This window comes from Elgaria multicarinata, chromosome 8 (genome assembly GCF_023053635.1).
Source record: "Elgaria multicarinata webbii isolate HBS135686 ecotype San Diego chromosome 8, rElgMul1.1.pri, whole genome shotgun sequence".
Taxonomy (NCBI): Eukaryota; Metazoa; Chordata; class Lepidosauria; order Squamata; family Anguidae; genus Elgaria; species Elgaria multicarinata.
The window spans coordinates 79,887,363-79,902,391 of NC_086178.1; the positions used below are offsets into that span (position 1 = coordinate 79,887,363).

The 15,029-nt window shown below is 44.1% G+C and overlaps 1 protein-coding gene across 1 annotated transcript in view; it reads left to right on the forward strand.

Moving 5' to 3' along the window:
• Nucleotides 1-15,029, forward strand: part of LRRC27 (leucine rich repeat containing 27) — a 50,122-nt gene that overhangs the window by 21,811 nt on the left and 13,282 nt on the right. Inside the window, exon 8 of the mRNA XM_063131602.1 lies at nucleotides 2,242-2,341. Within this exon, the coding sequence (XP_062987672.1) occupies nucleotides 2,242-2,341 (100 nt within the window). The remainder of the gene's footprint in view (nucleotides 1-2,241; nucleotides 2,342-15,029) is intronic.

The following is a 15,029-nucleotide window of genomic DNA, read 5'->3' on the forward strand; positions in this document are numbered from 1 at the left end:
GTTGTTTATTATTATTATTATTATTATTATTATTATTATTATTATTATTATTATTATTATGTGTACCAGTGGGTGGTGATGGTGCTGCAGTGTTTAAATACTGTCATGCCCTCCCACCACCGCATTGATAGTTTGCTATTGACAGAAAAATGTGCCATCTTTACAGATTATTTGACTACTGATAGCAATATGCTTTACCCTGCTTTTCAATGCTTTGCACTACTTTACAGTGAATCTAAATCAAAGTCTGTGCTGTGCATGACTCAGGGCAGGGCTATATGTAGTAGCAGCCAATCTATGACTTTGAAGCAGTGGGGAAGAGCATGGCCTCCAGGGCAGAAAAACAGCAAGCAGGAAGGTGGGGCTTCCACACCTGCCTCTCCACCTCCTTGTAATCTTCCCCTCCTCCATTTTTCTCCCAGCTGGCCTGTTTCTAGGAATAGGATGATAGGCCAGAGGCAGCAGATGGAAGGGAGAGTTCAACACCCCATCACCTCTCTCTGCTGGAAATTGCGCCCCCCCCACCTTCTACTTCATTGCTCTTGGGTGGTGATCTGTGCTGTCAAAGACATAGGTCTGCTACTGTCATGTATTCCAAGGCCCCATTCTACATGCATGCTGAAGACCTCCTTTTCAACCTTCAGTTAAAACAGGGATGGGGAATCTCTGTGCCATGGGCCAATTTGGCCCAACAGTCTGGCCCATCCAGACCACTGGGCCTGAACATCGCCCCCTTCCTCCTGCCCCTTCATAGAATCATAGAACCATAGAATAGTAGAGTTGGAAGGGGCCTATAAGGCCATCGAGTCCAACCCCCAAGCACTGCACCTTCAGAGCTAATGGGGAGAGAAATCCCCGCTCTGAGCAGAGAAAACAGCGTGGATTCCACCTTATTGTACCCCTCTCCCACTTTGCCTCAAGCCTCCTGCCATGCTGGCCCAGATATATGCCAGTGCTAGGGGTTGTGGCTACCCGAAAGACATTTAGAAAGGGGCAGGATGTGGCACAAGCGCTCCAATTCCTTTACGTAGCCCCCATTTTCATAGTCTCTTGAGCATCGCTCCTACATTACATAGGGTTCTCTCCACTTTTGCTGATTCTATTTTTTATTTGATTTCTATCCTGCCTTTTCATTTAAAAATTGGCATTTAAGGCAGCTTAAAAAAAATTCCAAATAGATGAAAACAATAAAACACAATAAAAACAGTTACAGAATAAAAATAGCACCCAACCCACAAGACCTACTTACAGACCAAAGGGCTTCTTGAATAAAGAGATCTTTGTCTGCCAGCAAAAGGACAGCAGAGGCGGAGTGTACCTAGCTTCCCTTGGGAGGGAGTTTTATAGCCTTGGAGCGGCCGCCAAAAAGACCCTCTCTTGCATCGCCATCATACGCACCTCTGATGGTGGCAGTCTTGAAAGAAAGGGTCTCTCCAGAAGATCTTAAGGCTTCGTAGGCTCATATGGGAGACCGAATGCATAACTGCATAATTGAAGGCTTTCCAAGTGAAATTGCAGAGCAAGTGGGGTTTTTTGCTTTCTCTTTTCAAATTAGATTTCTAGGAGTTAAACTGGATTTAATTAGGGCCTATCACTGTTTGTGTTTTGCTAATTAGAATCCGATGGGGCTGCTTAAAAGAACAGGGAAATGGTGCTTTCTCTGCCCAAGCTGCTAATAAATCCATGGGGGTGGGCGAGGGTGTGTGTGACAGAAGGCAGGTACAGGTGCTGTTCTTGTCTCTTCAGCAGAGCTAATAGCAGTTCTGGGAGGGTGGCTTCCATGACAGAGCTAAAGTGATGGTAGCATATCTTCAAAATGGACAGTCAGAAGGGAAAGCAAAGAACTCCATTATTATCTAACTTGCCATGAGATTTCTCACCAACTGTCAAATAAATCATCTACACTTCTGTCCGACGGATAGTCATTTTATATGAGTGGCAGTGTGAGTGGTTTAGGAATAAGTGTGATCACTTTAATTTGTTGTGCCTCGACATCACATTTTGTTATGATGTATATATTATCGATATATTAACATACACAAATTGGATGTGGTCCTGTGCCTCAGAATCAATGTCCAATGTGACGTTCAAGTTTCAATGCTTCTGTAGCACATACATGTTGCTTTCAATATCTATCATGTGATTTCGCAGTAAAGTGTTAGTGACATATGCTGGCATGCCCTGTATAAAATGTTTTCAGATAGTTGGTGATTTTATGTGTTGTTTTGTTTTGTGTTTTAGAGATAGAGAAGTGCTTCAGAAATGGAGGAGACAGGCCAAGATTATGAGAGAGAAGAAAGGAATATTGTACACATTTTCACCTGAAAAGGGAGACATGACGGTATGTAACAGCAGGCAGTGTTCTCCTGTAGAGACCTGGAATTGCTTCTCATCTTTGACACTGATGTAACCTTGGCTAAGCTACGCTATTTTTCTGCGTAATTGTTTCCCCACAACTCTTGGCTCCTTGTTCACTGCACCAGTTTTCTTGAAGTCCCATTCTAAGGTTTGTGTTCTACAGCTAAGGAGCATCTTACTTTAGGCCTGGGGTAGGAAATGATAGGTCCAGGCTCCCAACCCAGACCTCCAGGGTTCCCCAGATGGCCACACGGCCTTCCCCTAGCCCCATCCTCTGCCCCCCAACCACTAATCATTTGGTGGTTTGCCAGCTTTTGTGAAGTTGTTTCCCCATTCTAAAAGATTGAAATGCTGGCAGTAAGAGCTTTAAGGTAAAACGTGCTGGTATTTTTTGTATTTTGGGCCCCAGAACTCTGCTATCTGAGTCACAGACCCTGGGTGAAAGTGGGTGATGGCCCAGGGTGAATATTACCAATCCTACCAGGGCACTGCTGTCTGGGATACAGGCAAAGTGCTGCTAGACATTGCTAAACAAAACATTCAGACTGCTCGGTTCCCAATAATAGTGAAAAGATGCTATTTCTGTCCTCACACCACAATGGGAACTGTTCTATATGATCTGGTAAGCTGCTATTTTGACGCCAATGTTTGTTGGATAACACCCGTCACTTACTGTTTCAATATGCAGAATTCAGATCACTGGGGGGGCCTAAGGGATGATTTAAGGTATGTGCCTTATATGAATATTGTAAGATTGGTGTTTATTTACAAATATACAAATTGAATATAGGTGAAGGCAAACAGAATAAATAAGCACATCTCCAAGCAGAAGATCCAATGTTCAATATCAGATTCCCAGAGGGAGCCTGGACTTCCAGATTTCTTCCAGCCCCAGCTCATTCTTTGGCCCTTTCTACACCTAAGGATTATCCCAGGAAAATGGAGGGATCATCCCTGCCTGCTCCCGGGATCCCCGTGTGTCATTTGGATGCACAGGGATGATCCCGGGGGGAAAGGCCGGTGTAGAAACAGCCTTAGATTTCTTTCCTTTTCTGACTCTGCCCATCTCTGTCACTCACTCACTCACTCACTCACTCAAATGGTTTTTATCGTTGTTGTTGTTGTTGTTGTTGTTGTTGTCGTTAGGAGAAAGGCTTAGTTGGTTAATTTCTGGTAAAACCAAAAAGGAAAAGGAAAAAGAGACAACAAAAAAGCACTGGAATATAGCACTGATCCGAGTGACCATTATACAATAAGTCACTCTGCCGAGATGTTACCTGGCTGCATTATGTACCCAAACCTCTGGATGACTCTTCTCTGCAAAGTGGCACCAGGAGGGGATGATTTTCAGCAGACAAATGGTGGGTAGGAGGAAGGTGCTTCCACCACCCCCTGCCTGCCTGTTTTTCCTTGGGACTTCCCCCCTCCCTACAGATGTTTTTTTTCAGCTGGAATTTCAAATCTGTATTGGCAGGGTGATCCTGTACCAAGGAATCCTTGAGGTTTTCAGACTCCATGGAAAAGAAGAAGAAAAAGAAAAGAAAAGGCGTTTCTAATTTTAATGTTCAGCTTGAAAATGTGTAGGCAGTATCTGCTAAAAACACAGAAATGAGGAGCTCAGCAAAATGTCTGAGGATTAGGAGTGGTGGTCTTAGATCATCTATTCGCCCTCTACCTCTGGATTTTACTGACCCTCTTTCTATCCTTCATCCATATTATCATTGCCTGTGTGAGAAATCATTTCTACTTCTGTGAAACGCCAAATAGTGCAGGTAAAATACGTGATTCATGTAACTCAATGTGGGTATGCTGTTTAGCGGTCCATAATTTGACAGATCTGGGCTCAGAGCATTTTGGGTTATTGGGGCGCAGGGTATGCTTTCAGATATTTGCATTTTTTCCCCTCCATGGGCAAATCACTTTGCTGTAATCCAGGTAAAAGAGCAATAGGCAGAATCCTTTACTGATCAGTTTAGCCCCCTTCAGGTTAATCCTGACTGTAGAACTTTTCTTCCGTGGGCTGTTTGTCTTAAATTAATGCTGCCCACTCCTAGCCTTTTGGAGGAAGCAGGTGGAGATGTAAGTAAATACTTACACTAGCTCTTCATGGTGGGGCAGTCGGGGCCCATGTGTGCTGTAGGTGTCGAATCATCCGGCACACAGCTATTCCAAAGCTGTGGCTGTCCAAGCTGTTTGGAGGCGTTGAAACAGAAGGGCCTTCATTTAAAATAGGATTGCTGAAATTGATGGATGCCTCCTGAGGTTTTGCCTCTGCCAAATTGAAGTTGATGTAGGCTGGATGTTACAATGAATCCAAGAGAGAGAGAGAAATCTGTCATCGTGGTCCCGAGGGAGAGAGAGACTCTTTATTTTGTAAGAAGGCCCTATAAATGTACTCGTTCCCTTTACATAGTATTTTACACACATGATTGGCTGTCAAAGAGAAAAGAGTTTGTGCCAAGAAAAGAGACACTTCTAAGACAAGTAGGCCTGGGAAGGAATGCTTGGAAGATGTGGCATATAAGCAGGCTATGCTATACCGGAAGACATACGGAATTCAGATCCTGTTAGAACTCAACATATTGCAATGGCCACATCCTCCCTTCTCTTCCCCATAGTGGGTCTTAGAACTCTTAAATCCTGCAGCCACCTCTAATCCTGCACTGCCCTAGGGCTTATCACATGCCCTAAAATTAAGCCTCTTTCGCACACATCCCATGCTATGCCAATGAGCTGTGCCAATGAGCCAGCATCATCCTTCCCCAACAGGTTCCCCAAGCTGTCCCTTGTGAGCTTTCACTAAGAAGAACCTCTTTGAGGGACAGGGCAAAGACGATCCAGGCAAGCACTTTGTTTGCATTCTTTTAGGATGTTTCTTGTTTGTTTGTTTGTTTGTTTGTTTTGTTGATTTTATACCCAGCTACCTTATCCAGCCAAGATTGGCTCTCAAAGCAGTACACAATTTAAATCCATACCAAGGTTCAATATAATTAAAGATCCATTGGCGTGAAGAGGGGGTGGGGCAGCCTCTTCTGATGATGCCGTCCAGTTTCCAGGCTCTTCCCTATAGAGGGAACAGGGGAGAAGGAACTGCAGATCAACCCCAAAGCTGGCTAGTGGTTAGGAAGATGGCAGCAGCCCTTCCGTTAATCTTCAGAATCTTCAGGCCCCTGACAGTTGGTGATATAGGTCAAGTTCTAGGTTCTTCGTTCCTGGATCTCCACATAGCTGGAGTCACAGAAAGGTTGTAAAAGCCTCAGGCTGCTGCCCAGTGAAACCCTAAATTCTTATGCTTGGAAATAAGGGTAGGGATAAGGCTCTTCACAAAGCAGTGAGTTCTTTTACTACAAAATGGATGCCATGCCAGAGGTTAGTACCTACTGCAAATCTGGGCTGTAAATAAATGAGTTCAGCTTATCACAGTGGCGCTTGTGTGGTTATCTTCTACACATGCTTTGCAATGATCTGAGTATTGAATCCTACTCAGGATTTAACCAGATCTTTCCACCATGGCCAAACGGTTTGTAACACAGCAAGCATAGACAGGACTGGCCCACTATGGTGTCCCTCCCATTCCATGTACAAAAGCTGACTGGACTAGCAGCTGAATCTCTTTTCAGTAGTGGGGATGTCATCCTTCACTACACCTGAAAGCAGCAGGTTAACATATGGCCCACAGCTCTCTCCTCCAATGCTTTGCTGTCGTCTCCCAGTGGGCCTGTTCAGGCAACACGCTAAGCCACGGTAGGCTGCAAACCCTTTTGCAGGCAATCGTTAGTGAGCATGTTAAACCATGGTTATGTAGCCACCATGGTTAGGAATGGTTCACACAACACGCTAAGTCGTGGTTCACATGACATGCTAAGCCATAATGTTTAGCTCAAAATACTTAACCACCGTGGCTTAGTGCGTCATCTGAACAGGGTCAGCATCTGCTGCCTGAGGCAACTGCCTGACTATGCCTAACGGTAGTGCTGGCCTTGCGCATACTTCCCATTCAGGCCTACTGATCTTTTTTTTTTGAAGAACACTCTAGTGCACTAGCTTAATGTCACCCACTTCATACCATCATTATTTTTTTACCCTGACCACTTGTAGCTGAATAAGATTTCTGGATAGCTCAAAAACACATGTTTCCGGCATTTTCAAGCTTTGTTCTTCCATTTATTTATTTTTTAAAAAGTTGCTTAATTTGCTTAGTCCCCCTCCACACGCACACGCACACACACAAAGCTGAAATACATTGTGGTACAATTGGAATAATATGAAACACAAGAGGGCGCTGGAGCACTACGTATTCAGCTGCAACGAGACTGCCGACTTGCACTGTCAGACAGTAGAGAATGCAAATGCTCTTGCGAGTCCTGGGGGAACAAGTATGATCGTGCTTTCTTGATTTCAGTTTTGTCAGCTTAATCATTAGCTAGCCTTAATAATGACTTTTTCAGTTTCATGTATCTCAATTGGGACAGGGGGAAGACATCCAAAACATCCAGGCAGTATTGTTTATATAAGATCATATTTATACTAGGGGTGTGCACGGACCCCCCGCTCCGCTTCACTTGCAGATCCGCCATTTTCGAAGCGGGCCGCTTCGCCCCGCCCCCGCTTCGCCCACTTCCGCTCCGCTTGGAGCTCCGGATCCGGATCGGAGCTCTGTTTTTCCCCCCATAGGGTTGCATTGAAAGCTAAAAAATTATACAACGTTTTTTCTGTTCAAGTTAGAAACCTCAAACTCGGCACCATGAAAGCTTATCCATTTGTCCACACGCACGCCGAGTTTCAAGCAAATCCCATCATCCCCTGATTTTTGGCGAATTTTTGAAAATCGGGCACCCCATTCAGACCCCTTGGGATAGCTCCGTCAATTTGCACGTTAGAAACCTCAAACTCGGCACCAGGACAGCTTATCCATGTGTCCACATGGACGCCCAGACTCAAGGCAGTCCCATCATCCCCTGATTTTTGGCGCGGCTCTAACCTCTAACGCACCACCCATAACCTTAATTCACACCCCTTTCGATAGCTCCGTCAATTTGCACGTTAGAAACCTCAAACTCGGCACCATGATAGCTTATCCATGTGTCCATGTATAAGAATATAATAATATGTTTAAGAATATTACTAAATGTAGGGAAATGGGACAAGAAGTGTGTGTATGCTTTCCCCAAAATGCTCAATCTGTGGCTGTTGCACTTCACAAAAGCAGTGCACGCAATCAGGGTTTAAGAGAGGGGAGGGGGGAAACGAACCAACCAAACAAACACACACTCCAAAATTTAAAAATAAAGTTTATATTAAATCAAAGTAAGGGAAAAACACAGAGCAAACTAAGCAAAAAGTCAGAAAGAAGTAAACAAACACACGCGCCAAGCTAAAATCCTAATCTATCTCCAAAGTACACAGCAGCAGCTAGCTAAGTAGACCCTCTCCCAACGAACGCTAAACCCACAAGACGCTGAGAGCTCAAAGATCTCAGGATGACTCTGCCTTAGTCCCCCCCCTCGAATGCTGGGATTGGAGGATGCTTCATGAGGAGATCAATTCTCATCAGGATTGGGAGTTGAATGTGCCTGTCATCGCTTCAAAAAAAAAAAAAAACCCAAACCGTTTGTTGACCCAATTTTTAAAAAATTCTAGCATGCGACCCGCACGACGTAGAGAGGTGAGAGTAGTCTCAAAATGACCCCCATCCACGTCTCTCTGTGCACAAGAATTTTCAGAACGATAGCTTAAAAAACAACCCAGTTATCCCCGATTCTTTCCCACAATGCAATCCTATGGGCGAAAAGCCGAAAACCGCCGTTTGAGCCGCGCTGTCCCTGTTTGTTGACCCGATTTTTAAAAAAATATAGCACGCGACCAGCACGACGCAGAGAGGTGAGAGTAGTCTCAAAATGACCCCCATCCACGACTCTCTGTGCACAAGAATTTCCAGAACGATAGCTTCAAAAACAACCCAGTTATCCGCGATTATTTCCCGCAATGCAATCCTATGGCGAAATGTTTTCAAGATGGCGATCGGAGCGCTCCGCCTGAAATAGGAGCTCCGAAAAATGGCCGCTTCTCTTCGCCTTGCTTCTAGGGGTCCGCGGTCCGCTTCTACTCCGCCTCTGGGTAAGGCGGAGCAGGCCAATCCGCTACTGTTTCTCCGCTCCTAATCGGAGCGGAGCACATGCCTAATTTATACTAATAAGCACTGCCTATATTATCTGACTAATCTTTACAATATCCCTGTAAGAGAGGTCAGCATTACTCCTATTGAGCAGGTGGGGTGGGGCGGGGAGAGAACTAAGGCTGAGAAACCGTCGGCCCCTTCGCACATTAATTGTGACTGAAGGGGCCACGAGGCTGCACCCCTGGCCCTGGCCCTGGCCCCCAAGGTCACCTGCCTTCTAGGCCCTGCCCCACCCTCCTCCCCAATGGCCATGCACTGAGCATGGATGACCTGCAGCTAAGACTAACATGCATGGTGGCTTCAAAAATATATCTGAGGGAAAGGTGGTTCATCATAGCCTCTTAACAAATGTTTCCATAAAATTGGCAGAACAACTTAAAAATGGTAATGCTTAAAAGAATCATGTAGCCCAGAATGCCTGACATTTCTTCTTGTCTTTGGTGGGGATCACCAGCTGAAATATGCAACATGGGTTGGGAATAAGGGAGCAGAGTTCACATTAGATTTCTTGGAAGTAGGTTGTAATTATCAATTGTGCTTGTCCATTGTACACTTGGCTGGGTGATTTGTTCGTGTGACACCAATAGTGTTCCAGCTGCATTGGTTGCCAATGTGTTTCCAAGCCCAATTTAAAGAGATGATTTTAACATTTAACACCTTAAATGGTTCGGGTCCAATTTACTTGAAGGGCCGCCTTCTCCTGTACCAGGCTACCCACATTCTGAGATCAGCAGCAGCAGCCCTTCTCTCCTGCCTGCCACTAAGGGCAGTTAGGCTGACAATTACAAGGGAAAGAGCCTTTTTGGTGGTGGCCCAAAACCTCTGGAATCAGCTTCCATCAGGGGGTTGTCAGGCCCCTTTCTTTGCATCTCTTCAGGAAGGTTCTGAAGACCCACTTGTTTTCGTTGGCCTTCCCATAATCTGTGGGCAGCAGGTTTAGTGGCCTTAGGTGTTTTTATGGTATCTGTAGTATTTTATTGAATATTTATTGCTTTTCTATCTTTTTGCATATTTTTGTATTGTTATAAACTTGTATGCCATATTGAGAGGGTTCTACCTTGAAAGGCAGCCTAAAAATCTTTTTAAATAAACAAATAAAATTACCCTGAGCAGGTATTGGAAAGGTGACTACTATGTCTTATAACTAAACAAAAATGCTACTGTTTCATTAATTGGGGGAAGAGAGAGAGCAAGAGAAAATTGACTTTAAAAAAAGATTTCCGTTCTGTTTTCAGGAAAGACACGTCTCAATTCTAGTGATACTCCTTTTTTTAACTATACAAAGGGTTTAGTCACAGCAACTGCAGCCGGGGGGGGGGGGGGGACAGATGAAAGAATCATTCTCTATTTCCCATGAAGCTTCATTGGAAAATCCAGGATTAGAATAAGCTTATAAATAGCCACTCTTCTGGTTGCCTATGGGGAAGACTCACCTCTAGGCAACCAGACAGGATCCATGTAAACTGGATGACAGTTTGTTCTCACCTTCAATGTGAGCATTCATTAAATGCATGGAGGGAAGTGGGCAGGATTGCTCGTGCCGGCCATGTTCTCCGTCTTTGTGTGTTCAGTGGGAGGTGCTGTTTTGAGTATTTTTTTAGGAAGACAGAGCAGAAAAGATGAAATGAACAAAAGTAAAATTTCCAGAGGCGTAGGCATGTTAAGTCTGTTGCAGAAAACACGACAAAGTGTCCCTGGCACCTTAAAGACTAACACGTTTATTCTGCCACAAGCTTTCCTGGACACCTCAATCGTAGTCATTCACAAAGTTTTCATCACCCAACAATGTCTTGCGAATGGCAGCAGTTAAGGTTATCATCACTGTGTGAACTTTTTTTCCATTTCAGTTCCCTCTGACAATACAGTTTACATCTCCCCACTCTACTGGCAGGTGTATATAAACCTGCCCATTTCAGATTAACACTTCATGTATCTCAGGAAGTGGGCAGTTGTCCATGAAAGCTTGTGCCAGAATAAATGTGTTAGTCTTTAAGGTGCCACAAGGTTCTTTGTTGTTTAGGATTTTTGTAGTTAAGATGTGTTGTTCTATTTATAAAGGCATAATTATAACTTATTTGTTGTAAGACCCAGAAAGCATTTCTGGGGTCAGCAGCTGCTTGGCCTAGAACTGGGACCACACATGACTGTGCAGAGATGCCCTCTACAGTCTGCAGGTTGGGAATCTTCCTAAGCAGTAAAGGGCTCCCATAGACTGGAGTGACTAAGACCGTCCAGAGCAGGCTAAACATTGGTTCCCCTTGACCTCAAAGGACTATGAGGGCTTTTTGTTCAGGCTGGGACTTTAGCCCCACCAATCCACCCAAACTTGATGGCTCAATTCTGACAGGGAGGTATTGCATTTGCTGAGCAGTCCAAGAGCAAAGATCTTACTTACTTTTGATTGATTGATTGATTGATTGATTATAGCACTTTTATCCCATCCTTTAGCCAAATAGGCTCTCGAGGCAGCTTACAGAAATATTTCTTAAGACAGTCCCTGCCCACAGGTTTACAATCTAAAAAACATGACACAAAAGGAAAGGGGATTGGGAGGGAGGAAAGAAGAAGCAAATTCAGGCACTAGATTCTTAGTTGCAAAGTTCAGCAGCTGCTTCCTTTCCCTCTCCCTCTAATAGTGTTGCCTCTGTGAGGAAAAACATCATCACAGGTAATGGCACAATTACAGTTGGGAGTGTTGTTTAGAGAGTAGGTGGCTTGAGTGACACGAAGAGCTCTTAGACTTTGACTGGGTTTGCATGATCATTGCAGCCCACCGGTGGCTTTTTGGGTCGTGGAAATGTGGCGAGGGTTAAACAACCCTTGCATAACCCATAGGCTGTTTTAAGGATGTTTAACCCTCACATAAGCCACCCTCACATGACATGATAAGGTACAATGAGCACCTGCTATAGCTTGAATATTCAAAATGGTTTCCTGCACGTACTGCAACTCTGCATGGCTTAAATAAACCAAAGTGGGCTGCAGCAATTGTGCAAACCAGACTAAGGTGTGACACAACCCCTGCCCCTCCCTGTCCCCCACCCCAATATCATGCCTGAACCACTGATTGACTTTTTTTTAAGGTGGATTTGTGTGAGACATTGTACTGGGGCAGAGACCAAGCTGGGCTGGCTCCCAATGTTGCTCCTCCTACAGATGTTTGTGGTGTTCCAGAAATGAGTGGGGCTGTGCTGCCAGAGACTAGTAGTGAGTCTAAACCACAGAATCTGCTATAGAAGCAGTGGGAGAGATAGAGTCAGGGAAGAAGAGCGAGAGCTGGGAGTCCAAGTTGTGGAGACTGGCGATGACCAAGAGAAGTTTTGTTTTCCAGGAGACTGGTGCTATGAGACAGATTTGTTGAGCTGGGGAGGATGCAGAGGAAAAGCTTTGACCTTTGTGAAGTGTTAGCTTCCCTAGGCCAAGGTCAGAGTTGCTAAATTGACTTTGATGAGTCTTATCAGTGAAGGAGGTTTTCACAGTTTAATTAACTGCATCAAAACCAATGTAATAGATTGCCAGACAAGAAGGCCTTTTTGTACATGTTTCCATAAGATCAGTTATGCAGTTAGGGAGTGCCCCCAAAGCTGGTCCAGGTGATGGCTGTGGTGGCCATGAGTGTTTTTGCTTAGTGTATCAGCTGGTGTACCAACTGTCCCCTTTTCTGGATAGGCAGACTTGGCCATAGTCAAACTTGTCCTAGTGCTATCTAGACTGGATTACTGTGGGGTTGCTTTTGAAGACCGGTCAGAAATTTCAGCAGTATAAAACACTGCTGCAATAGTTTTGATCAGGGCCAGGTCATGGGAACATACGATTCCATTATTGTACAAGCTGCACTGGTTACTGCTCTGTTGCCAGATGCAATTCAAAGTGCTGGGTTATTACCTTAAAAGGCTAAAACATATGAATGTAAATATGGTTGGGGGGAATGTACAAAACGATCTTTTCTGTGATGGCACCTAAAATGTGGAACTCCTTGCCTCAGGATGTTCCTTCGTCCCCTTCTCTACCACTGTTTCACCACTGATTGAAGACCTTGCTGTTCCAAATAAGCTTTGGATTTATCTGCTGCTTAATGATGTTTTTCTTTTTGAGTCTGATGCACCATTTATTTTTCATCTGCTGCCTACTGCATTTAAAACACACACAATTACTGATTTTATTGTTAATAGTTTTATGTAATTGTTTTATTTATGTAGGTCGGTTTGAGCTCTTCCATTTCAGAACTAAAAAAGCAGGGTACAAAGGAAAAGGAAAGGAAAGGAACCTCTCATGCAAGCACTGAGTCATTACTGACTCTTGGAGGGACACCAGCTTTGGCTGATGTTTCCTTGGCAGGCCTTATAGCGGGGTGGTTTGCTGTTGCCTTCCCTGGCCGTTATTACCTTTCCCCCAGCTAACTGGGTACTCATTTTACCGACCTCGGGAGGATGGAAGGCTGAGTCGACCCGAGCCGGCTGCCTGAAACCAGCTTCCGCTGGGATCGAACTCACGCCGTGGGGAGAGTTTCAGCTGCAGAAACTGCTGCTTTAAAAAAAACCTAATCTGATTGTTGCGACTTATAGCTAAGCTAACACATGATGGTGATAATGAAATTTCATTTGATTACTTTAAAAAACCTTTAAAAGCAGTACACCCATCTGGATCATCTGCATTGTAGTGGTGCTCATGTAGCCCTTTTAAAAATTGGGTGGGTTGAATAAAGAGCACCAGCGAAGCCACCCTTTCTTCCCTCTACTATGCCTGCCATTTCTTGGAGCCGGCTTTTTTATTTATTTTGTTTGTTTTTAGTTCTTTGCGGGGTATGTGCGCTTCCTCTCCAGTACTAGAGTTCACACCCCTTTGTTCTGTTTATAAACCACTAAACATAATCTCATATACAAAGGAGCACACATACAAAACACACACAGTAGAGGCACTTACTTTAGAGTAAGTCACATTGAATTCAGTGGGACTTACATGCAAGTAAACATGCAGTGGATTGCCCTGCCAGGAAGCCTATCTGATCCATTCACTCATTGTATGGGGACAAGATATGGTGTAACTATCGCTGGAAAGAGATGGGCAGAAGTATCACACTAAGGTTGAAATGCAACTGGGGCTCGCTTTTCTTTGATTGCATGGGAAAGCCTTTCATTTCCAATCTCTTGTAAGACAAAATCCTAAATGTAGAGCACAAAACAGATGTGTTTATACTCTGCGTTTTCAGTGTTTACTAACAGCCATTCAGACTTATAACAAAAGGATTGTTTAACATTTCCCACTTTATTAAAGCATTTAGACCTTGCCAGAATGCCATCCGTCTTGGATGGCTTTTTAGTGAATAAGGCAGTATAGAGATTATGATGATGGTGATGATGATTTTTGAAATAAAAACCTTTCTTTTTGTAAAGGTTTTTGCTGTGGTTGTTAGCCTTCGCCTATTGAAATGTGTTCATATCACTGCTATCACGCAACATGTTTCTGTGAAAATAAACACACTTGGATTCTTTGAGAAGTCTTCCAGATCTGATAAGGTCTGAAATGGATTGGGTTTCATCAAAAGCTTTTACACTGGGCATCGTTGGCACGCTTTTTAAGGTTATTTCTCCCCCCCCCCGCCAAAAAAAGTGATTTACTACTTTATGGCAAATTGGAAGGACCAAGGACTTCCCTTTAGAAATGATTTTGCAAGTCAATGTCACAGCTGAAGGTTCTGTTTTTATTACTGCAATACTGGGTAAATGAACAAATATGTTGCGTTTCCCTACTGTCACTTTGGCTGTCTCTTGCTTTCCCACAATAGCGACGAACAGCTTCCCCTTTGGGTCTTCACACAGGGAAGAAAGAGGAAGCCAGCAACAATCATGTGACCCATCAGTGGGCCTTTTTTATCACACTGTTTTTCCTGCACACAGCAGGAAATGGCGGCAAGTTTCACTATAGCCCCCAGAATCGGTTTTTTTCTGTCTTATTTTATGACGGAAAAGAGACCAGAAGGAGTGGGAGACACGTGGGAGGCGGAATGCATCATCAAAAGGACCCGTGAAAAACCGTGAGCGGCCAGTAACGCTTGTCTGATGATGCTCACGAGCAACGGCTCTAGTTCTTTTCATTAGCCATGTAGCCCTGTATCTTCGCTTTGTCTGGCCTGACCCTAAAAGTCTGCATTAGAAGTTGTGGCACAGGCAGTGTTCTTATATAGGCTTGTTACTGAACATGGCATTTCGACCAGTGGGGGATGAGGAAGACAGATCCACCACCTTGGGCACTGATACTATTAAAAAAAAAAACAAGTTGCGGATATAGAGTGGTCACTGGCACATCACCAAAAAATAGAGAGAACATCATTTGGTTTAAAATGTGCATATGCTAATTTATATGCGTACATGAAAATGTAGAAATAATTACTATAACTTAAAACAAATTCTAATAAATCTCCACATAAGGAGTAGACTGCGACTGGGTGCCCCATGGGCCTGCTGTGGCTGCTATTCAAGTGATCGTTGTCGAT